Source organism: Trachemys scripta, chromosome 12 (genome assembly GCF_013100865.1).
Source record: "Trachemys scripta elegans isolate TJP31775 chromosome 12, CAS_Tse_1.0, whole genome shotgun sequence".
In the NCBI taxonomy this organism is placed as follows: Eukaryota; Metazoa; Chordata; order Testudines; family Emydidae; genus Trachemys; species Trachemys scripta.
The window spans coordinates 12,603,708-12,629,328 of record NC_048309.1 but is presented as its reverse complement, the minus strand read 5'-3'; the positions used below and the strand labels follow the sequence as shown (position 1 = coordinate 12,629,328).

At 39.6% G+C, this 25,621-nt stretch overlaps 1 protein-coding gene across 3 annotated transcripts in view; it reads left to right on the top strand.

The window, feature by feature from the left end:
* The first annotated feature begins 616 nt into the window (after window positions 1-616).
* Window positions 617-25,621, top strand: part of CASS4 (Cas scaffold protein family member 4) — a 28,735-nt gene continuing 3,730 nt past the window's right edge. Inside the window, exons 1-5 of one of the 3 annotated variants that reach the window (XM_034787826.1) lie at window positions 617-929; window positions 15,911-16,342; window positions 20,143-20,247; window positions 20,727-20,876; window positions 23,848-25,253. In XM_034787826.1, the coding sequence (XP_034643717.1) occupies window positions 894-929; window positions 15,911-16,342; window positions 20,143-20,247; window positions 20,727-20,876; window positions 23,848-25,218 (2,094 nt within the window). In that variant the 5' untranslated portion in view covers window positions 617-893 and the 3' untranslated portion in view covers window positions 25,219-25,253. Of the gene's footprint in view, window positions 930-3,956; window positions 4,320-15,910; window positions 16,343-20,142; window positions 20,248-20,726; window positions 20,877-23,847; window positions 25,254-25,621 lie in introns of those variants that run through there. The other 2 variants (XM_034787822.1, XM_034787825.1) reach the window with 2 other exon arrangements.

The window sequence follows — 25,621 nt, the reverse complement described above, 5'->3', positions numbered from 1 at the left end:
ATTTCTGAAAATTTCTGTTCAGCTTGTTTAGTTGGACAGATACTTTTCAAGCATTTTAACTCAACGCTTTTTATGTGCTGATGCTGCACCTAGTTGGCGCCAGTCTGAAGGGTTAGACAAAAAATCCAGGTGGCTGGATAGCAGATGAGAATAAATTATATGGGAGTCATAGTCCACCATTCTTCCTCTTAAAATGTAGAGGAATCCCAGGGGACCGGATGAATCAATTTGTCTTCTGAGATGAGTCAAAGTTGCTTACATTTTTCAGTGTCTTTCATACAAAATGTACCTTACAACACACATGGTAGTATTGGTGGTGCCTTATAGGGATGTAAGAGCACAAATTCCCTACCCCACAGAGTTTACAGGCTATCACAACACTGCTATGATAAATGTTTTGTATTAAATGTGAGAAAATTTTGCAAGATATGGAAAATGTGGGATAGAAATCCCTGAATTCATAGGATTGTGGCAGTCTGTTATTTCATTAAAGTGCTATGCAAACACTTGTAGTAAACTGTTCTTCCATCAAGCTTCTAAATTAGGAACTACAGGAACATGTAGCAAAGCAGAAGGGTGGGTTTTTTGTATCTGTGGTTATTTGCAACAAGTCTGTGACAGATCAAGGAAAACTCCACTTTTCAGACACGTTATTCTCGGTTGTTTGGGGGTTTTGTTTTTGTTTTAATCTTGTCTGCTGTCACAGAAATTGACTTTTATGGGAAACCTTTTGTATAGCTAAATGCTTTTAGGACAATAGTTGTCAGACTTTTTTTTTTTTCTTGCGAAATGGTTCCTGACACATTGTGACTTTGCAAAACAGCTCTGTATGACACTGGTTATACAGCGATTATTTATAATATTGGAAGTGACTCTGCTGGTTAGTGACAGCTATGGATAAAAATACTAGACTCAACACAGCTGCAAAGGTAAGTTGATGGTTTATGAGAACAGAATTTAATGACTTAAAATATTAGGAGCTGAAGTAAGTGTGATTTTTTTATTTTTATTTTTTTAGTTCAGAATAACTCTTGTAGTATCATACATGTTTTATATCTTTACCAACTAATTGTGGAAAGGGAGTTCTTGGTTTGGATGCTAAGGTATCTGATGTTTGCCTGTATTTCTGTTGTTGGAGACCTGAATGTGGCAGTGTCATTGGTGTCTGAAGAAATTTCGCTTTGGATGGTACTCTGAGTAAAAGGAAACCTAAGAGATTTTATAAGCATTAATTACACTGACAAAAGTTAAGTAAGCCCTAGCTTCTATCTTGAAGGTACCACCTCTCTTATTACCATCTCATAAAGCTCTTTGATGGTATAATAATGTGCTATTATTAACTAAATACTCAACACATTTGTAAGGTAGATAAGTTAGTTCCCTATTTTACAGGCAGGATAAAAAATGTTAAATTACTGAGGTTTTTTTATTAGACTTACAAAATCTGTTTGTAAGCTTTTCAGGGTAGGGAACTTGTCTATGCGTTTAGTACTCTACCTAACAAAATGTGGGTCCGACTGCATGTAAATAACTTGCAAAAAGTCACAGTGTGTGTCAGGATTAAAGAGAATGCTGGAAGTTCTCTTATACCTCTCTCTTTGGCTCCTAACACTTTTGTTTTCAATTTAGCAAATTTCCAGGTATGATATTTTGGGCACAGATGTCAAAATAGTTTAGCAGTGGCTGACTGAATTTAGCAGTATCAGGTTGACTTGTAAATTCTGACACTGTCCTTATACAAATATACACATCTTCTGGAGATGAAGTATGGTAAGAAATCAGGAAACCATTCTGGTGCAAAATGCTAACTGACCTATTGGTTCCTATTATCCCAGCAACTCTGGGGCAATGTCATTTTAATGGCCTTACATCATTTTTTTATAATTTACTCTGAGATAGCAACACTTTGGCAAGATGAGTGGGCAAAAAATGAGTCCTTTTATAGCTGCAGCACAGAGGCTGTCAGCTTTAGCTGTGCAGAAATTCCCATTATGATGAAAACTAAATAGTAGTGTTAACAGGGGCTCCTGAACACTATTCAATGTGTGTGTGTCGGGGGAGGTAGATTTGCACCTATGTCTGACCCTCCTTTTCCCCTCTTAGTGCCCCTCCCCACCAGCTTCTTGACACTTGCCCTGCCCATGAGCCCCTATGCCCACCCCTCCAATGTGACCAAACAATGGTAGGGCCATGGCCTGGGTGCCTCCTCTCCCCCCAGCTCCAGGGTCTATGGTTGTTACTGCCACCGCTAACCATTAGCAACTTTTGCCCCCCCACCCCCGTTTTGCAGGATAAATTGCTTCTGTAAAGGAATCCAGTGCGTTAGCATGCTCAATGGACAGCTTGTTAATTTTTTTGAATATGTATTGAGCGCTGATTGTACACCCTGCAGGTGCAGAGTCCTATATGCATATACACAAAGTAAAAAGTGTTGGGCGGGGAGCACAGCATGAGCACAGGGGCCCGTCCTATATTAATGAGTTCTGGTGGGTGGCTGCCAAGTTGATCCTGTCTAGCAGCAGCATGAAGTGAGAACTAAAAGATGCACATAGCTAAGCTCCTGTCAGACATGCTTAAGTTTACTCTTCAATTTCTCTCCTTAAGAAATGCTCAGTATGTGCGCACGCTTTTTTTAATTGCATACTTGTAAGTAAGTGATCAAGCTTGCAAAGGAGAACACCTAGCGTAGTGGTTCTCAAACTTTTGCACTGGTGACCCCTTTCACATAGCAAGCCTCTGAGTGAGACCCCCCTTATAAATTAAAAACATTTTTTTATATATTTAACACCATTATAAATGCTGGAGGCAAAGCAGGGTTTGGGGTGGAGGTTGACAGCTCGCGACCCCCCATGCAACTTGTGACCCCCTGAGGGGTCCTGACCCCCAGTTTGAGAACCCCTGACCTAGCACTTAGACTTTTATTTGCATACTCTCACTTTGCAACCACAGCAACCTCGCAGACTCTGCTGTGTGTTGTGCAAGGATTTTAAGCTATCTTTGTGGTCCTGGAGCCTGGGTTGTCAGCCCCTAGCCAGTCAGCCACCAGCAGCAAGTTAGAATAACCTAACTTACACTACTTGCCAAGCACTTTAGGTAACGGGAGGCAGATGTGGGTTATGGAATCTCTCTTTCTCTAACTTACATCACCTGACCCTCTAGTATAGGAGGGAACTGAGGAGTAGCGTAGGCCTTGAGCGGGCTCTATGCTATTGAAGGTTCCTTCAGCAGAGTTGTTGTCTTGTGGTCAGTTATTACACCTTTAAGGCAGCTCTGTGGCAACAGATTGCATTGTTGTTCCTAAAATATATTTTAAAAAATTCTATGGTCTATGGTGGTACATTTGTGCAATTTCTCTGAGCTGAATTCTCTTCTTGCACTTTCACAACTGATAATCCCAATGCCTGTCACCTAAAAAGGATCAGAATTTGTTGCAAGTGAGCTTCATTTTACCAGACATTTTGCATGACTAGAAAAGTTGGTTGGATGTTTCTGCATTACCACTCCAAGTGCAAAAGGTTAAAATTTAGAGGAAAAAAATAAAAAAAATCCAACTGTTGCCCCCTACAAGACACAGGCACAGTTTTTCATTATAAAAGTGTTTCGGGGAGAAAAAGGGAACGTACTCATTGTAGAAAGAGGAAGGAAAATAATGGAGGCAAGATCTCTTCTGTATAAAGGAACCTTTGAAAATTGTACAAAACACAAGATGTTAAACATGAACTGTTCAGCATTGTTCTCTCAGATTCTCTGCCTTTAAAATATGTGGTTTTTCTGCAGTGATTCATATAGCTGTAAAGGTCTTGCTGAGCCATGACATTTCTAGTGACCGGAACATGAAAAATTCAAAATCAAAGTATTTTTAAACATAAACTGAGGAGGAAGAACTGATACTGACTTGGGGAAAAAGCCCCCAAATATACTCATCTGTCTTAGCTTCACTGCAGTGTCCACATGAACCTTCTTATAGCTCTACAACGTCAGAATTCCTATTTTGGTTTCTGCCTTTTCTTCCTGGAGGCTTGACCGAGTGCCATTCCTTCTTTTGCATGAACATAGCTGCAGGCCATGTAACGTTAGAGAGAATTTACTATGTAATTAGTTCCATTCATTCCCAGTGGCTGTTCACTTCACCCTCGGCAGGGTTCACAGCAAGTCCAGCACTGGGAGGTGTAGGCTGAAAGTCTAATACCCAGGCTTCGAGCCAAACCTTACTGTACCGTACTTCAGTCTGAGCTGAAGAACTTCACTTGAGAAGGGGAGAGTGTATTGTGCTCATTTAGGTAATGGAATAATAGAGAAAAGACAAGATGAAAGTTAATGTAAGTACTAAATTATTACCTCTGCTGTATTTTATTTAATGGCATCTCATTTTTTGTGAGAATGTATATGGAATGTATATCTGCATCTGCTACAATCTCTGTTTAAAGCATGCTCTAGTCCTGTTTATTAGTTCCTAACATGATACTTTGTAACATACAATCTTAATTTGTAACATGCAATCCATAGTTATCTGCAAAAACACTACTCTGTTTTATCAAGAAGAGGGGAAACATTTCTGTCTAAAGAAGTTAGGTTTGACTCAGTCTTCTATAAGTAAAGAATTATACAGTGATATGCTGTACTGGTAAGCAACATTTATGACAATGGCAAGTTATTAGATGTCTAATTGGCCATTGTGCCTTCATAATTACCATGGAATTTTTAATGAGTACAAGTGATTGCATCTCATCTTCGTTTTGGATCTCATGCAAAAGAGGGAAGCTATACAAATGTATGTGCAGCGTAGTAGAAGATAAATGTATCATTTATGGAACTGTTCAAATACAACCTATGGGCTGATGATTCTCCCCTTGATGTACAAATGTTAAGTAATATGAGTAAGAGTTACATTTGTGCAGAGAGGACAAAATACACTAGAATGACTGAACACATCATAAAGTCCTGTTCTGCAGTAAAAACAACGAAGAGTCCTTGTGGCACCTTAGAGATTAACAAATTTATTTGGGCATAAGCTTTCGTGGGCTATCCCACGAAAGCTTATGCCCAAATCAATTTGTTAGTCTCTAAGGTGCCTCCTCATTGTTTTTGCTGATACAGACTAACACGGCTATGCCTCTGAAACCTGTTCTACAGTAATGACTGAACTGAAAAAGCGCAAAGAGCCAGTACGATTCCTTTTGTCTTTAGAAAGTTTTGAATACACTCATTTTTTCATGGGAAAACAACACTGGAAAAATGCCAGGTTGATCATATATCTATTATAAATGTGTCTTAATATTTTGGTCTGGATTTTCAGCACTGCACACACCAGCTTGCTGTAACAGCATCTAAAGATGTCCAGCTTGAGATCCAGGTTGTAATTTTCAAAATTGAGCCTCCACATTAGTCGTGGAAAGCTGAACCGCGGATATTAGTCATGAACATTCTTTGCACTTGTTCCTTCCATCCGATTATCTCAAAACACTTTGCAAAGATTTATCCTCACAGCAAATCTTGTAAATAGTATTTTGCTCCCATATTTTATAAGTGGGCAGCATGAGGCACAGAGAAGTTAAATGTTTGCCCAAGGTTATATAGCAGCCAAGCTGGGAAGTCATCATTGTCCAGATGACCAGATCCCTGCTTTAAAAAGACTGCACTCCACAGACCACATTTTTCTATTAACCCCATGATGCCAGGTGGAATGACTTCTTCTAGCATTAGTTTCCTTTGTGCAGAAAGATAAGAACTGCCCCAAACTGGAAAACTCTGTGTTTGGTTTTTGTCTAGCAAATAAAGCTGACCTGTGGCAACTGTAGTTTAGGAGGTAATTCCCCCTCATTACCACATAAGTGGCATGCGAACATCATCAGTTTCAACGTGTTCTAATTATGTTTTCTGCATGTAGGTGGAAGTGTGATTTAGTGATTATGGCTGGTCAGAAAAATTCCATCAGCTTTTGTTTGTTTGTTTAAGTGGAAAAGCTAGGTTTTCAACGTAATGAAAAGTTCCACAAAAAGTACCTGCTTTCCTAAAATTTTGAAATCAGAAAACCAAAGCCTTTGGGGAATTTTAAATAAAAACTTGGGAATTTAACAATTTTTTTTTTCTTTTCGTTGATATTTTCTGGTACCTCTGTCAAGGATTAGGGCACTGGGAGCTAGGAGATCTAGCTTCTAGTCCTGATCCTGCTACTGATTCACTGTGAACAGGCAAAATTAGTCTCTAAGGTGCCACATGTATTCCTCATTGTTTTCTATGAACCTGTTTCCCCAATTTCATTTTATTTTACTTGGCTTTCAAATTTAATTCTGACCAAGCTCAGACAGTCACTATCATCCTATTTTAAATGTCATATGAGCCTGTGGAATAGCATGCAATTCCCATTATGCTATGAAGGGGAAGAAAATATAGCAACAACTAAAATGAAACCTTTGCGATTAGATACATAGCATAAGGTCACTACTGCAAATCAATTTCCTGTAACTCCAGTAGGCGATAAAGGAAACAATAGATGGGATTAGAGCACTGACTAAATCCCTTTGCTGCTCAGTTTCCAGACTTTTTAACAACTTGAGCTTTTAAAAGGTATAGTGCACAGTGGCAGAGAGAGGATGGCTTACTCAGAGGGGCTAAAGTTGGGGGAAAACAAACAGTCCTTAATTTACAAAGTCTCTTTGGATGAAGCAGAGTAACAAGGTTGTCTTCCAGTTCCTATTGGGTGGCAAAGTTTCCTGGCTGGGCAAAGGACAGAGATCTTTTCTGTGCCTCTTTTCTATATCCCTCCTTTAATGATCCTCTAGTCCAGTGGCCGGTTCTCAAACAGGGGTTCAGGGGGCCCACAAGCAGGTTTTGAAAGGTCCGCCAAGCAGGGCAGGCGTTAGACTCACTGGGGCCCAGGGCAGAAAGCTGAAGACTCTCCGTGCGGAGCTGAAACCCGCCACCCCGAGCCCAGCCGCTTGGGGCTGAAGCCAAAGCCTGAGCAACTTAGCTTTGCAGGGCTATCTATGGCATGGGGCCCTGGGCAATTGCCCAACTTGCTACCCCCTGTCACTGGACCTGGGTTTTATATGGTGAAAAATAGTTGTGGCACAGGTGGGCCACGGAGTTTTTATAGAATGTTGGGGGGACCTCGGAAAGAAAAAGGTTGAGAACCCCTGCTCCAGTCAATCCTTTTTGTTGCTTACTTTAGTGATGGGTATGTACAACCCACCTGAAGCTCTCAATATGTCTTGAGATCTAATCTTGGTAATTTCCCCACTAAACATACCTAAAATATTAACAGGCTGCTAACCCTCAGTATGGCCAGCAAGCCAACACATTTGGAGTCTTTAGGCCAAGATAATTTTGAGATAGAATGAGGCAAAACATAAATAAATGAATTAAATACATTTAAAAATGGGGGGGGGGGGGAATTAATGTTTTCAAAAAGTTAAGTGCAGGGAATTTTAAAAATATATTGTATATTTAAAACTCATTTATTATTTTTGATCCCCAACTTCCTAGAAAAATTCGTGGCATGTGAAATTTTAGGAAATAGGGTGAAATTTGGCCCTATTGAAGTCAATGGGAGTTTTGCCATTGACTTCAGTGGAGTCAGGAATTGACCAGTTTTGGGGGAGAGAGGAAGGAATTTGAGGAGGGTTGAAAAATAGATTTATAGTAGGAAGGTAGCTTAACTATGGATCAGCTCCCCATAATACAGTACTGAGGAAACAGGACTCCATGTATAAAGTCTCCTCCAAAAGGTACCACCCATAGAATGGAAGCCAATTTTTCCAGTTTGGTAAGATCTTCATCCTTCCAAGAGCTGAGCTGATCCTTCTGGATTTGAAATTTTTAGTTCTTGGGATTGTAAACCTGATGCTTAGATTCGCTGACCAAAAAAACGCTTCATTAATGCAGAGCTAAGGTTGCCTTGTGGTATCTCATGCCCTTCCAGAAGAGTTCAGTAACACTGAAACCACTAAAAAACAGGAAATGAACAGTTAATTAGATCCCTAAGTGGTCCTCTAACAGTTAGATAACCCTTTGCATAGAGAATAAAATAGATAGTGTTCCTCTCCATTCCTAGCTCTCAAACACTTATTTATATCCAATCCTGAAAAATTTCTATATGCAAAAACATGCAACTTCTGTTTATGGAACAAGTGTCAAATCAAGCCAAATAGTTAATGCTTGCTACGTTTTTGCTATTTTCTAGTTACTTTAACCACAAACAGACCAACAGATGAAGTGAAAGCATCTCAGATCATCTGTGCGCCACCAAAAATGTTACACATCATCTACACCAAGAATAAACCAACGAGGGAGGGATTGCTCAGTGGTTTGACTATTGGCCTCCTAAACCCAGGGTTGTGAAATCAATCCTTGAGGGGGCCATTTAGGGATCTGGGGCAAAAATCTGCCAGGTTCAGTACTTGGTCCTGCTGTGAAAGCAGGGGACTGGACTCAATGACTTTTCAAGGTCCCTTCTAGTTCTATGAGATAGGTATATCTCCATATATATATATATATTTAAAAAAATGGTCAGGCATAGTCAGAATGAAGGCACATATGTTATGGGAAACTTCAGACAATTTGAGGATTTCTTTTCTTTTCTTCTGCATGTATTAGTATATTTTAACTGTTGGCAGTCTACAGTTAATTTAATTTGTCAAGTTAAATTGGCCTAACTTAGACTACTATTTAAAAAGGACTCATCTGGGAACCTCATTCCACATCTCAAAAGGCATGTGGAGATTGTTTATTTGTTCAGCTCTTTTCAGAGGTGAATAGATTAACTGGAAACAGTTCAGTAAACATGCCAAGACGTGTCACTGATACATCAACATAATTGTTTTGCAAACTATCCACAGCTTTTAATTGTATCTTCTTCTTCTGGTCAAATATTTTGTCATATTTTCCTGCACTAAAGAGTACTTTAAAAGTTTTAAAAGACACTCAAAGTGTGGCTACAACATCTTTTAAGAATGTAAGTCTCAATCTGCAGAAGGAATTCCCATGACTAAAAATCTGTGTTCAGATTTTTTACATAGCTATTTAAAAAAAGGCAAACTAAAGACAATAGAAGGAAAAAATCTTTGGAATCATTTTCTTTAGAAATTAAGATTCTGTCAAATGTCTATCATGCTTTTGGATTGTATTAAATAATAAAATTAATAATTAATAAGAATTTTCAAATACAACTTTCAGGTGCCCATAAGGGAAATGCAGGCATTTTGAGAACCTTGCTGACTACTGTAACATGCAATATTTTGCTAGTGACATTTGCTTATATTTCTACTAGATTTTATTTTCTGTACCATGCTTGTGTCGTTTAGTTCTTGGAGATATTAATTCTATATCATGCTGTAAAATAACATTTTTTCTTTATTTATAAATATATGCCATGTTTTTCTATATGTAACTACAGCTACTTGAGGTTAAATAATTGCATTGTCAGCTTTGTGGACTTTTAACAACATTATTTCCCACTATTTTTCATTAATAAACATACAATTACACAGCAACTTTCATCCTGAAGGATCCCAAAGTGCTTCCCAAATTCTGTACTGCACGTCCATGAATCATTTCAGGTTGGGGGGTGGAGGTTAGCAGCCCGGCAGAACATGGGACTTATATCTGTGCAAAACTTCACCTTTTCAGATTTTGTCTGATCAAGTGCATTATGTGATAAGGAAGAATTTAATTTACCTTTTCAGAAAGGTGAAAGGTTGTGTTGACGGAACTAGGATTCTAACTTGTGTTGCCAGGGAACTAAAACTGCTGCTTTTAGACAGCTAAACCATCTCCGTTATCAGTCTTTAATGTGACTTTCCTCCCCTCAAACTATGTAATTAACTCATGTGGTTATAAATAGGGGTTATACATACATATTCAGAGGAAAATAAGTTCTCAAAGGGAGCTTGGGAATGATGTTCACTTTCTAGGCCTAAATTCGTTCATTGGCTATCTGAAATTTGCCTCACGCTGGGAGTGATTAACACATCATCTGTTGAGGTACCTTCATGAAGTGTTGTACTTGGTTTCTAATAAATCATGTTCCTTTATCTTTTTAGGGTAGCAGTGGGGTTTATGGGAAAATGTTTGTGTCCTTGCTATATGCCTTTTTAGGGAAGATGGGACCTTTAAAGAAGCAACAAACAACACAGACAAAAATACTTTGATCTCATCTCTGCTGCTTTAGTGTTTATAGTGCATTGAGTATTTGAAGTGTGCATTAAAGAGAAGTATAGAGATCACATAAAACTACCCAAGAGCTGCATACAGCTGGCCTTGTCAGCATTGTGTGGCTGATGGTGTTAGACAGCCAGTTTCCGATTCTCTGGTAACAAACAAAAAATGCAATTCTCTTTGGCCTCAGAGCAGAACTATCTCTTATCCCAGCAGCCCACAGAGGTCTCAGTGATCGTGGGAATGATTGACTAATAAACACACACACAATCTTCCGGGAGCATTTCTGCTCAAATAACAGAAAGGGCCTGTGATAGTGAGTCTTTACACATGTCCCAGGCAAGTGTGAAAGACTATTTGGGGCCTGGTTTTGAAAAATGAGCTCAAGTTTGGTGCCCCCAATTCTGCACCCACAAATAATCTTGGGGCAAATAACTGCAGATACCGTTGATGACACATCAATATCTAGCAGCCTGACTGTACTGGCAGATCAGGTAGTCAAATGTTTAAATCTCATAAAATAGGTCTGCAGTTATTTGCAGCCACAAAATTATGCACACAGTTACTGTGGGCACAAAATCAGGTACCAGGCTGAGCTCTTTTAAGAGTCAGTGTCTTATTGTAAAGCATCTCGGAACAACTAGAGCAGGGGTAGGCAACCTATGGCACGCATGCCGAAGGCGGCACGCGAGCTGATTTTCAGCGGCATTCACACTGCCCGGGTCATGGCCACCAGTCCAGGAGGCTCTGCATTTTAATTTAATTTTAAATGAAGCTTCTTAAACATTTTAAAAACCTTATTTACTTTACATACAACAATAGGTTATTTATATATATTATAGACTTATAGAAAGAGACCTTCTAAAAGGTTAAAATGTATTACCGGCACACGAAACCTTAAATTAGAGTGAATAAATGAAGACTCGGCACACCACTTCTGAAAGGTTGCCGACCCCTGAACTTGAGCAACCAATGGCTGCTTAGTAATTCACTATGCTTCTCAGAGTAAATGTAAATCAGAGAATGGAGGATCTGAGGCCTTGGCTACACTGGCAATTCACAGCGCTGCACTTGCTGCGCTCAGGGGTGTGAAAAAACACCCCCCCCCGAGCGCAGCGAGTGCAGCGCTGTAAAGCGCTAGTGTAATCAGCGCCTGCAGCGCTGCACGCTCGCTCGCAGCGCTGCAAGCTATTCCCCTCAGAGAGGTGGAGTACTTACAGCGCTGCGAGAGAGCTCTTGCAGCGCTGGCGGCGCGACTACACTTGCGCTTCACAGCGCTGCCGCGGCAGCGCTGTGAATCCGCAAGTGTAGCCAGGGCCTGAGTGCAGTTTTCTATGCAGTGAGAGTATTGCTGAATGGCAGAGCAAAGACCAGGGAATGATGGCTCCTGGTGTTATGCCAGGTTCTGTCAGTGACTCTCTTAATCTCACTGTACCTCAGTTAGTCACCTATAAAACTAGTAAAATAATACCTTCCTCACAGGGGTATTACAGAGAGCTTTAGTCTGCCAATCTAGCATGTTTCACCAATACTAAATTTACTTACAAATGATTTTCAAAGTGTGTGTACATCACCCATTCAGGTGCTGGCCCATGACTGGGGCTCCAAAGTATTCCTGTGATACAAATAATATGTAATGATAATATAGCTGCTAAAAGCTATATTAAAAGCTAATATAGATTCCTTAGATAAAAGGTACTACATAAAGTATTCTGCTCATTCACTCACTCCCTAGCTGTCAAAGTTATGAGAGTCATGATGACTAACCACCATAATCAGAAAGGAAATGAGAGGGGAAAAAAAGGTACTTACTATATTTAATAATAGATAGGCAAAGGAGAACACAAGGCATGGAACAAAGGCAAAGCTATACAATTTACCATTTTTATGCCCTTCAAAAATGTTCTTTTTTCTTTATTTTGTGGAGCTCAAGGGTTAATTGCAGAACAACCTACCTCACTGGCTTTGTGTTGCTGGTGCTGGCGTAACAATATGCTGTTGTGGTTTTCCCTTGGTCCTTCATTACTGGGAACACGGAAAATACACAGAAATCTGAAACCTTTCAAGGGAGGAAGTTGGGTTTTCGCAACAAGATCTAGATGCAAAATGCTTTACAATTTATGGCAGGAATTGGTGCCAGGAGGTTAAAATAACAGTAAATTAACAAACATTTAGAATTTGGGTAATAATGTTGTAGCACATTTATAAGGTTTTGTAAGTGTTTCTGCATGCTCCTAAAATCTCTTCAAATATGAGTGTGAAGGCAAATAGGCCTAAAATCCTCACTAATATACTCAGGCAGTTTCCATGCCTTTTGAACATACAGTGACAATTGTCATACATCATATCATCCAACAGATGAGCAGACAATAACACCTACAAACATAAGATTTATTATACCAATCAGATTACTGGTCTCTCTAATCTGGAATCAGACTTCCAGCAGTGGCCAGTACCTATGCTCCAGAGGAGAGGCACAGGAAGAAATCCTATATTATCTCCTGATTGTACAATGCAGAATAGGGGGATAGAAAGGAATTGGCTCCTGACCTCCATGGGGCCGATCATATTCCCTGAAGAACGGGCTTTAACTTAGTATCACTCTAGGTTACATAGCTATATTAATGGACATAACATTACTCTTTGCCCTTCTGTAAATCTCATTAAGGTATTTGTGACACAATGACTTCCCTTGGGACCAAAGTCCACACGTCAATATATGCAATGTAAAGGCATCTTTGTTTTCATTTGTTCCAAACTGACTGCCTTCTCAAATCTAATTTAGCCACAGAACATAGGTAATCATATTTATGAATGTTTGCTTAGAAGTTATAACACACTCTGGGCCATGTGCAGTTTTTATTAATAATGCTAATATCTGTATATCAAGGGACAAACTGACTCCTATACTTAAGAAGATGAGGCCTCATTTTCGCTAAGCCTCCAACTAATTTTTTGTTCCCCCTTGGTTATTATTGGACCTTGATGATGATTCACCAGATGAAACATTTATTGGTACAGGTCTAATGAAACTTTTCTGTAACACTTTTTGCTGCAGAATGAACTTTAAGATACAAGAATAAAGGATGGGGATTAAGGATTCTTTAGTGTCATCTCTGATAGTGGGGTTGTCTTGCCCCATACATTTACAGTAGAAGGAGACCCATCTATCCCTATGCAAGGAGATTAGAGAGTACTTGGCATATTTCCCCCAGAAATGCCTGCTGAAATCACATTTGAGTGTCACTGAAGCACTGATGATGTGACTGTTATTTCATACATTCATATAACATGGGCCATAACTTGTGGTCCTTATTTGCAGAGATTCCTACTGAAGTACACGGGCTAAGCTTAAACTTCTTGTAAGTGCGTTCAACCCTTCTGAAATCAGATAGTTTTATGTATACTGCAATTGCAGACTCAGGCATAAAAATACTTACCATAGCGTTTTCTCAACAAATAATTATCTACAGATAGGTTGATAGTCAAATGTCTTTTCAAGTCATACCATGGGTATCACCTCTCATTTGCATTGGTGCAACTAGGAAGGATGGTCTTGTGCTTACCACTCCAGTTTGGAACTCCTTCTTTATCTGGGTTTATTTCCTGGCTATGCCACAGGTTTCCTGTGAGAGCTTAGACAAGTCACTTAATTGCTCTATGCCTCAGTTGCACCCCATCTGCAAAATGATGATATAAATATTCCCTTTGTCCATCCTTTCTATTTAGTTCACAAGCTCTTAGGGGCAGGGACTGTCTGTTACTGTGTGTTTATACAGTGCATAGCACAATGGGACCCCACTATTGGTTGGAGTCGCTCGGTGCTATTGTAATATTACTGCTAACCATACTAGGAAAATCTGGCCTTTATTCACAATTGTGACAATGTGAAATGCCCTATCCCTCTCTGGGTTATACTGTATGATGAGATTACAGAATGTCTCACTTAAACACATGTGGTCCCAAGCATTTGGTATCGTCAAAGTAGAATTTGGGACTGACACGTACAAGGCAACAAGAGCATTTTAATCAAACTAGGACATAAGGTAAGTGGGACTGTTGCTGTCCATCTCTGACAGCTGCTAGTGCAGTATGTGTGGATAAACCCATGTATCATAAAAGGGCCATTGTTCCAAGCCATCCCGATGAAGAAATTTATGCTACCAACAACAGGCCGCTTTATCAGCTGAGCTGACAAATTGATTTTCTTCTCCTGATACTTCAAACCAGCTGTTGCTTTATGGCAAATGCGCTGGATAAAAATACAAGGCATTATGTTTCCAATGCAGACGCTATCTCTTTGGACATTACTCGCACTTCTGGATAAGAAACTGTTTTTCCTAATCCACATTCCATGGAGAAAGTGGTTGATCTTATTTTGAAGCTGAAAATAAATCCATGTATGGGAAATAGTATGTGCATACTTTTTTTTATTCTTTCATCAGCTGTAGTAAATTGTACAAAAATGCCTCCAATGATGAAGACCACGTTTGCTATTACTTTTGGCTGGTTTAATGATAGTAAAATCAATTGCTTACTAAAAACCTGAGTTCTAAGAACAAAACATGTTTAGCCACATACACGTGATCACTATAAACATTAAATAGAGTGGAAGCATAGTTCACTGAGTTAGTATGCTTGTATAGGACTTAGCAGATGCGGGTTCAAGTCCATGCTCTGTCACAAATGTGTCGTATGCCTCAGTTCCCACCTATAATATGTGGCTAATAGCACTTCCTAACCTAATGGAAGTGCAGTGAGGATAAATACATGAGAAGATGCTTAGATGCTATCATAATGGGGGCCATATAAGTATCTCGTGGAGATTATCTTCCACCAGTAAAATGACTAGCAGCATCATTATTCTCAGATCTGTTATTATGCTCATTGATTTGAAATTTCCTTAATCTCATGTTCACAGCAGGGGTCTTGCCTACTCTGAATACTTTAGGGAAATCTCTGTCCACCCCACCCCACCCCTATGCTGGCACAGGTGCTTCTCTCCCAGTACTAACACTGGTGGAAATGCTAGTGTAGACTGGCCACTGGTGATTATTTATATATATATTTATTATTTATATAACCCAGAACCACTGGGTTATTTTCTTGATATTTTCTTGAAATCCTCAGGGTAGTGACTACCAGGTGGTTCATTTCTATCTGGCTCTAAGAAAGGAAATGAATAATAACACCTCCAGCATTGTGTTTTACATGAAAAGAGAGGGAGGATGGATATGTGGTTAACACTCAGAGCTGTGAGGCACTCAGATACCAGATGTGATAGAGTTGTAGATAGATAGCTTGATTAGACAGAAGTTAGGAGGTGAGGGTTCTATTCTTGACTCTGTCACAGACTTCCTGTGTGACCTTAGTAGCTTTATGCCTTAGTACCCTTATCAGGAAAACTCAGCTAATGATATTTTCCTACTTTGCAGGGGTGTTCATGAGACTTATATAATTCATGTTTTCATTGAGATCCTCCGATGGAAGGTGCTGGAGAAAAGCAAAGTATTATTATGGTATTATTTATTTCTGTAACACACTAAAACATGGCAGGCATATGTTGAAAAGGTTTAACTTCGTAAAACCAATGCCTTGAGAACTGACCCTTAGGATAAATATTAGCAGTTTTGAATTTGCATGAATTTAGATGCTGAGAAATGTTAATCTGGTAGCTCCATATAACACTTCTGAATAATACAAGCAGTGCAAATGTTACTGCATGTGGTTTTTTAAATTTGTTTTTCCTCTCTAGAATACCTTGGCAAAAGCATTATATGACAACAAGGCTGAGTGTTCAGATGAGCTAGCCTTCCGCAAAGGAGACATCCTAACGGTTCTTGAACAGAATGTCTTAGAGAGTGAAGGATGGTGGAAATGTTCCCTCCATGGAAGACAAGGCCTAGCTCCTGCTAATCGCCTCCAACTCCTTGCTAGTTCCCAGGCAGACATGTTGTCTCTCTCCTCTAAGCATGATTCCCAGGAATTGCCCATCTGTCAACAAAATATCTACCAGGTCCCATCAGCTCCCAAGTCTTCCACATTGTCACCTACGTATGAACGGATGGACAGTTGGATTAAGCCACTTCCTTCGTCTGTTTCTTCTCCACCTACTCAAGAAATATATCAGGTGCCAGCTTTAGCTGCACAATTATTCAGTGAAAAGACCCAAAGCCTAACCAATCAGGTAAGAATATAAGCAAGAATTAAGGTGCCAAGTGTTGGAAAATACCAGTGAGGGGAAGGGAAGCCTGACGGTTTTTACTTTTTCAGGGACTTGAGAATTTCAGTTGAAAGTTGCAGTGAAGTCAGTCAAGTAAATTATGCTTTGTTTAGGCAACTTGAATAAATACTGTTATACATTCATAGCATTTAGGACAGGAAGTGAAGAGGAATATAATAACTGCTTTGGGTGGAATATAGAGATTTATGGGTCCTACAAAATTGCTTAAAATTCCTTAAGCTATAAAATTCCAGAGCTTCATACTTCAGTGGTTGAGGCACAGACACACATTTCTTCACATTTGTGGGATTTTGACACTTATAGAAGATAATTTGTAACAATGTGGTTATAGAACTTCTCAGTCAGACTGTCATCTTCTCTCACTGAGATGCTTTTAGTCTCTCCACGTCCCAGTTCTTCAACAAGTTCAAAACGCTGCTGCCAGTCTTCTCATGCACCAGGTCACCTCCTTCTCCAGACAACTCCATTGACTCCCTATCCATTTCAGGAGTCACTTCAAAACTGCTCCCTTGTTGCAGCTTCTCAGTGAGATACCCTCTCTTTCTCTGCTCACGCTTTCTTTAGGCCTGGATGCATGATTACCCAGTTCACATTTGGGTGATCCCATCAATACTCAGGTGCTCCAACAGCCCGTATAAGTGCCAATATTATTTTTATTAAATGTGAATAGAGTGCCCTAACATAGGCAGTTGAAAATTGCCGTTCCTGTAACAAAGAATTGCCTCAGAGGCCTTCCTAATTAAAAATGAGCAGTAATAGCAGGGATTTATCAGTGCAGTTCACTACAGTTTATTTTACTTTATGTTTTGTCTCACAGGCTCATGGGGCCTTGGATATGGGAGCTTCACATTAACCATCCCCTAAATTAGTTCTCAAACTTTTGTACTGGTGACCCCTTTCACATAGCAAGCCTCTGAGTGTGACCCCCCTTATAAATTAAAAACACTTTTTAATATATTTAACACCATTATAAATGCTAGAGGCAAAGCGGGGTTTGGGGTGGAGGCTGACAGCTCGCGACCCCCCCCATGTAATAACCTCACGACCCCCTGAGGAGTTCCGACCCCCCAGTTTGAGAACCCCTGCCCTAAATGAAACGTATGTTACAAAGGTTAAATGATCTAAGGCAGAGACTTAAATATTAAGTCAGTCTATAAAGGATGCAGGAGATTCATCTAATCATTTACTGTAGGCCATCATTTCACTCCATTTACCTCCTTTAGCCATCTTCCCTACCTTTGCATCAAAAGGAAAGATACAGTGACAACAGTGTTGCTCTATGTATTACCTGGTGAACAGATGCTGAAAAACCAAGTGAACTTAGTGTATCCATGGAGATTGAGGTCCATTTTTTCAAAATAGCACTTCCAGTTTTCATGGGTGATTACCATAATTGCACAATCAAACTGTGTAAGTGAATGTTCAAAGGAACATAATTAGCCTTCTGTACAGGCAATGACCTGATCTGCACAGGCAATGACCTGATCTATGCACCTAATTACAAAGAAGGCATACACAAATTGGGTATGACATTTCACGAACATTTTGCATATGCAATTGTGCCTCCAACTTTTAAAAAAAACAGGCCCTGAAATTGTCACATACCCATTTTCTATTGAATTAGGAGCACAAGCTGAGAGTTAGATAGATAGATAGATAGATAGCAAGCAAAGCCATCTATCTATCTATACTGTTGCCCTGTGATACCTGCTAAGCTGCTATGTTATATGTTGTATCTACCTTGTTCAGCTATAACTGTTTTCTTTAACAAGGAAAGAAAAATACTTTAAAATCTTTAAGATGTTTCTAATATTTACACTTTCAGGTTTGCCTGAGCTACATCACAGTTGCTACTACAAAGAACAACTGTACCACAGGAGTCAACAGCCACACATACACACGCATTTAAAGGTGTAGAAGTAGACAGCCCATCTGAGTGCAGCAGTACAAATTGAAGTATCCTAGATTACCCCATGTACATGGTATGGGACAACTGGCATATCTTCTGACATGTTCAGCTGTTCTCTCAGCAGCTGGGTGAAGCTACTCAGTCTTTGAGGGACTCTGATTGAAAAAAATAAGCCCCTCTGAAAAAACCTGTGTGCATGCTCCACCTACATTTTAAAGCTTGTAATTTTGTTACTTCTCGTCCAATAAAAATTTCAGCCATTTGTTGTCTTAGTCTGCCTGATCCTGAAAATATGCAAAGCAATTTCTTTTCTGTAGCAAATCTGGTAATAGAGTGTGATATTCACTAATTCACATTTTACTATCAACCAAATAAGATTGTCTGTATGTGAAAGTAGGTTTGGGCCAAACCAGAACTTTTTAGCTGGACTCTACTTATCTTCTTACCTACTCTGCGCAGAAAAAGAAAGCCTGTTCTCTTATAGTTCTGTCAGTGTAGAAGGTTTGTAAGACAGATGGCTCCTTTTGCAGAATAATAACAGAATTCATGTTCATTTATTTATTTCCTGTCCTTACAAGAAACCAACGTTTCAGTCAGCCAGGCCTTTCTCAAATATGAAACAGGGAGATAAAAAGCTGGGGCCTTGTCCTTCCGCCACACAATATGTCCTTCCGCCACATTGCTCTGAATTTGGTGGGTGTGATTGTTAATATGGTGAAGAAGAACACTGCCTCTCATTCTTAAATGGCTTATTGCAACATAAAGCTTCAGTAGAAGCTCCTTCTGGTCAGAAATTTGGTGTTGCAATGGTTTATTTATAGACCCACTGTGCAGTCCCAAGGGCATCTCATTGCTGAATAGACAAAATTCAGGGTGGTTTCGGAGTGAGTGAAAAATCCTTTCCCCAGTGCTCGTATCTATTAGCAGTCTGCTAGCATTTTAACTAAACATATCCACAGCCTCCAGTCATGGCGGTATTTTCATTCCTATGCCTCTTAAAACAATGTTTCAAGCAAAGAATGAAATAAATTTGTAACTGGTCTATGCATTAGAGCACCCTCATTAGGCTCATGTGCTCTAGGAGTTGGCCAGGACCAGAGAAAGAGGTGAGAACAACAGACTTGCTTCTTCTGAGAGAAGTCCAACCTCCTTTATCGTACCATATACTTTAATAATAGTGGTGCTACCACCCACTATAATCTCATTTCAGATGTCTTGCAAAACCATGCTCTGAAGTGTCCCTAGCCTCTGTTTGCCAGAAGCTGGGAATGGGCGACAGAGGATGGATCACTTGATGATTACCTGTTCTTTTCATTCCCTCTGAGGCACCTGGCATTGGCCACTGTCGGAAGACAGGAAACTAGCTAGATGGACCAGCGGTCTGACCCAGTAAGGCCGTTCTTATGTTCTTACATTCCTGTACCGTAGGAAAAGTGGAGTAGAAACCCCATGGACTTCTTTTCAGTTGTTTTACTTTTTGGGAGCCAAAAGATCTGGTTGGTATCTGGATCAGGATAGATTCACTACACATCTTTTCTATTTCCTGGGCTATATGTGAGGCAGAATGCCTTTAATCTATCAATAATTCATCTCTGAAATAGAGTGGAAATACTAGTAAAGGGGATTTATAGGAAAAATAAACCCTGTCTGTTTAATAGGTAGACAATGAGCAGTTTTCAAGTTTAGGGTCAGTGAATATTTGACAGAAGCTTTTTAATTAACACCCCCAAAAGGAATTCTTCCAGCAATGGCCATCAGACTCATTACATTCTCACAGATGCCCTAAGATCACTTCAACTTTCTCATTACATTCTTCTTTTCTTCCCCCCTCAAGCACCGGTTTACTCTTCCCAAAGCATCTCAGGCCTCCATACCATATATAAAAAATGAGGCTTATGATGTTCCATCACCACAACACCGGGTGGCCTTATTCACTCAGGTGAGTCTTGTCATGTCGCTGAATATGTCCATCAAGTGGGACTGGAATTCAGGACTTCTGAGTTCCTTATCATATGCAACAGTGCTAGAAAATTTAAAAGTAAATTATAACTTTTCTATTCATTTATTGTTTGAACTCTGCTATAAAGATTGGTAGAGAATTCTATAGGAAAGTTAAAAAAACCGATAAGAATCTTATTCTCTTTTAAATTTGATAGATTTTTTAAAATAATATATTTGGATCCAAATCTTCAAAAATTAAGTGTAACATCCAACTGCGCCACCTAGTGCCCATCTCCCCTCCCTACAGCATTATGATTTTATTCAACAGTCCACTCCAGTAGAGTCTAAGAATTGTATCCTGCTGTGAGTACACACACAGAATACCTGCATGAACTCAAGGCAGATATGTCCCTAAGTCTTGAAGTTGGTGCTATGATAAACAGTATTTAAGTCAACCTTACTTTTGTATTTTATTAGAGGTGTGCCACTCCACCCACAGCCAGAAAGGGCTCTATACCGATCCCCTCCAAAGAATATATCCAGGAAGAGCGGCAACAGCTTTATGACATCCCATCCAGCTCGGAAAAGGCAGAAATCTATGTCCAGCAAGACCCTCCAGGGAGCAGTGTAAGTGTTACTCACTGAATGGCAGAGAATAGTCTCTCATTAATACTGTCACACTCATACAGCAGAACACATGAAAAGGTGTATGGTTAATCTAATATGCTGTACATGCCTCTGATGTGAGGTGGGGCACCGGCACAATAGTTAAGTGCCTTCAATCTGCTAAGAAGAATAAACATAAAAACAGCACTACTTGAATGTTACATTTCTTTAATATCATAGAACCATAGACATGTAGGACTGGAAGGGACCTTGAGGTATCTAGTCCCTCCCCCTGTGCTGAGACAGGGCCACGTACACCTGTCATAGATGATCCTTGACAGGTGTTTGTCTAACCTGTTTTTAAAAAACTCCAGTGATGGGGATTCCACCAACTCCCTTGGTAACTTATTCCAGAACTTAACTGTCCTTATAGTTGGAAAGTTTTTCCTAATATCTAACCTAAATTTCCCTTGCTACAGATTAAGCCCATTATTTCTTTTCCTACCTTTAGAGGACATGGAGAACAGTTGATCACAGTCCTCTTTATAACAGCCCTTAACATATTTGAAGACTGTTATCAAGTCCCCCCCTTGGTCTTTTTTTCCTCAAGTCTAAACATACCCATTTTTTTAACTTTTCCCCAAAGATCAGGTTTTCTAAATCTTTTATCATTTTGTTTCTCTCCTCTGGACTTTCTCCATTTTGTTCATGTTTCTTAATGTGTGGTGCCCCAAACTGGACACAATACTCCAGTAGAGTAGAGCATGACAATTACCTCCCAAGTCTTACACACAATGCTCCTTTAATACACCCCAGAGTACTAGCCTTTTTTTGCAACTCTATTACATAGTTGACTCACATTCAATTTGTGATCCACTATAACCCTCTCCCCAAATCCTTCTCTACATTAGCATTACCTAGACGTTTTTGTATTTCCTCTTTTTGTATTTGTGCTTTTTTTCTTTCTTAAGTGCACTTTGCATTTTCTTGTATTGAATTTAATCTTATAGATTTCAGATCAATTCTCCAATTTGTCAAGGTCATTTTGAATTCTAAACCTGTCCTCCAAAGTACTTGCAACACCTCCTGTCTTGATGTAATCTGCAAATTTTATAAGCATATTCTCCACTCTATTATCCAAGTCATTAATGAAAATGTTGAATAGTACTTGACCCAAAACAGACTCCCACAGGACCCCAATAGATATATCCTCCCTGTTGTACAGTGAACCATTGATAACTATTCTTTTAGTGTGGTTTTTCAGCCAGTTTTGCATCCATTTTATAGTAATTTAATCTAGTCCACATTTGGTGGATTTTTTATTTTTAATATTAAGTAAGTTTAAAGTAAGAAATGAGACTAGTTATACTGGATATCTGCTGGAGATGGAACTATCATTGTATTTGTTTGCTTACTATATTTAAAGTGACATTTGTCACCAAAAAAGGTGACTCAAGGAACTATTTGGTAAGTAAAACAGATGTCAGATTCTTATATTCTTGAATATCTGCATGTTTGTAACCTTGAAGCAGAAACAAATAACTTGCATTGTATTGTAAGAAGAGAATGTGATCTAGTGGCTATCGCTCTGCCAATGACTCATGCACAACCTTGGGCAAGACACCTAATCTATGTGTATCACAGTGTATCCACTTAAAAATAGGAATTATATTATTATTAATAATAATTGTATCATGCCAGAAAGTGTGCTGGGAGCTTTACAAGGATAGCCAAATAGATGAAATGAAATGAATGGAGATATCCCATCTCCTAGAACTGGAAGGGATATTGAAAGGTCATTGAGTCCAGCCCCCTGCCTTCAGTAGCAGGACCAAGTACTGATTTTGCCCCAGATCCCTAAGTGGCCCCCTCAAGGATTGAACTCACAACCCTGGGTTTATCAGGCCAATGCTCAAACCACTGAGCTATCCCTCCCCCATATAATGAGATCCATGAGAATAATGAGATCCATGTTCCAAAGAACTTACAATTTTAAATACGTAATACTTACACCTCATGGGGATGTGGTGAGACTTCACCAGTATTTGTAAAGCATTTTGAGATCCTTGGGTGAAAAGTGAAAACTGAAGGCTCAGTCGTGATGAGTGGACACTGGCTTGCTTTGGGGGCAGTGTGAAGCGGCACACCCCAGCTTAAACTCTGGGAGGGATTGTGTCTCAGTGAGTATCCCATTGTTCAGGGGAGCCATTAGAGGTGCAGCTTGCCCATGCCTTGTATATCTGGCCAGCTGCATGGACCAATGAAGAGGGGAAAGTCAGGGATCCACCTCTTCCCTGCCACTTGTGAGGGTGTCTTGCACCCCTGGAAACCTTGGCAAACCACAGACTCTGCAATTGTGCCCAGCGACTGCATACTCCTGTTGCATCTTGAACTCTCTCCCCACTACCCTTGTGAAGCAGCAAAGCACTATCTGGCCCGAAATGTATAATTATTCTTATATTGGCCTTATTGCACCAGAATCAGTCATCGTTCTTCAGCTGTAGAGGTCAGATGTACACAAGCAGCTATTGTATGCCACTGAATAAGCTCAGTATGCATCTCAGGAAGCCTTTGAAAATGTAAACACAGTGCAATTATTTTAGTGTGGTCAGCTGTGCATTTTTTTTGTTTTAATTTGCGTGTGTGCATGTGTGTATATGACTACCGGAAATTAAAGAGGTTGGAATCAGTTCTGCTAGTTAACAGGCTCATGAAATCTTGTTTGCTTCACTATATAAAACTGTCCTTGATCGACATTACCTTGCAGTTTGATAATCTGTGGATGTGACAAAAATATACTTGGTCAAAATATTAGATATTTCATATTTGCAATGTGATTGTGCATTTCAGAGAGGAAGGAGAATTAGAACTATGTGCCAGAGCCACAGTTGGTATAAATCGGCATAGCTACATCGATTTCATTGACCTATGCCTATGGATCTGACCTTATATTTCTAAATGTCGCTTGTAAACCTTGTGTACTGCTTTCCAGGTGTATGATGTCCCCCCCACAACTGCAAGAGACCATGACATTTCACTACAAAATTTATCTCAAATAAAATGTTTGGGTCATTATACTACCTTGCCAAATCCTCGGAAGTCAGAATGGATTTATGATATTCCGGTATCACCTGAAAAAATGGGTTTAAAAAAAGATCCTTCCGGTCGTTCCCTGGAAAAGCAGGTGCTGTATGACATACCGCCAGCCAGATATGGTTCTAGTTTGCAAAATGTTCCATCAACAAATATCAAAAGCAAATCAGTGAATCCACAAATGTATGATGTCCCACCAACACAGAGAAAATTAACCTTTCCTGATATCCCTCGTTATAATGTACCATCCTCATGTGACATGCAACTTTTGCAGCAAAACGGTAACTATCATGTTCCACCAAGCTTTCTGACTCCAAGGGTTGAGCAGAACTCTGAACCAAATGTTTATGATACTCCAAAAGTGCTGCCTACTGCTTTACATCACAGGAAAAGGACTGAAAAAAACAACAGTAGTTTTGGAAACCATACTTACAACATTCCTCCACAGCTGTCAAAAGATTCCAAATTAGAACAAGACAGGTTATCAGTTTCCAGTGTGGACAGTAGAACCAGTACCCTATCTACATTATCAAGCACTTCTGCTGAGTCCTCTTCTATGTCATCATCAGAAGAACCTGCAAAAGAAATTGAATTGGAGCTTGACTTAGCCATAGAAGCATTGACCAAGCTGCAGCACAGTGTATCCAGTTCAGTTGCAAGTCTGATGATTTTTGTAAGCAGTAAGTGGAGATTCCGGGAACACCTGGAGACAAACCTTGAAGAAATCCATAGAGCAATTGATCACATAAAAGTATCTTTGGGAGAATTCTTGGACTTTGCTCAAGCCATCAAGGTGAATGCCTCTTGCGTCACTGACAATAACCTTCAAACCAGAATTAAAACACAACTGAAAATTCTTACAGACTCATTCCAGATCTTGGTAGAAACAAGGGAAGCACTGAATAACTGCAAGTGGTCACTGGAAGTTCTGGTCATTAAGAAACCTCAGAATAACCCAGATGATCTTGATCGGTTTGTTATGGTAGCCCGCACAATTCCAGATGATATCAAGAGATTTGTATCTATCATCATAGCTAATGGAAAGCTTCTCTTCAAAAAGAATTGCAAGGAAGAAGAGACCAAGACACCAAAAATTGGTACAGATTATAAAATGGCAAAGCCGATCCCAATACCCAGAAGAAGAGAACTTGATTCACTCCAAAGAAATACTTTGGATAAACCAAACAAAAACAAAGTCTCTTCTGAGAAATCAAGAGAAAATGTCACTGAAGACTGTGATTATGTTCAGTTACAGGTCAGTGTAACATGATTTGCTGCCAATTTTCTGCTTCATGTTGTGTGCAGGTAAGTTTACTTGCTCTATTTTAACTTTGTTTTATCACAAATCTCGCTTTGGTTTATATTCAGTTTCACCTGCTAGCCTGATTGCCTACCTCCAGGCCTTCGGGAGCCACAACCGAGGCAGCCAGTCAATTATAGAAGGACTAGAGAAGTGGGGCTTGTCCATTCTTAGAAAGCAATTCTTGAACCTCACCACCCAGATGTGCTTAGGGCTAAATTTTCAGCCCAGCTTCAAACTATGTGTTTCTTTAGGGTGCTATTTGTTTCGTGTCAGCATATTTAATGTTAATGGTTATGGCACAATTTTGTGTTTTGGGTGCACATCAACTATGGTGCTCAGATGCAGGAAATGTCAGCTTCCGTGTTTGTGA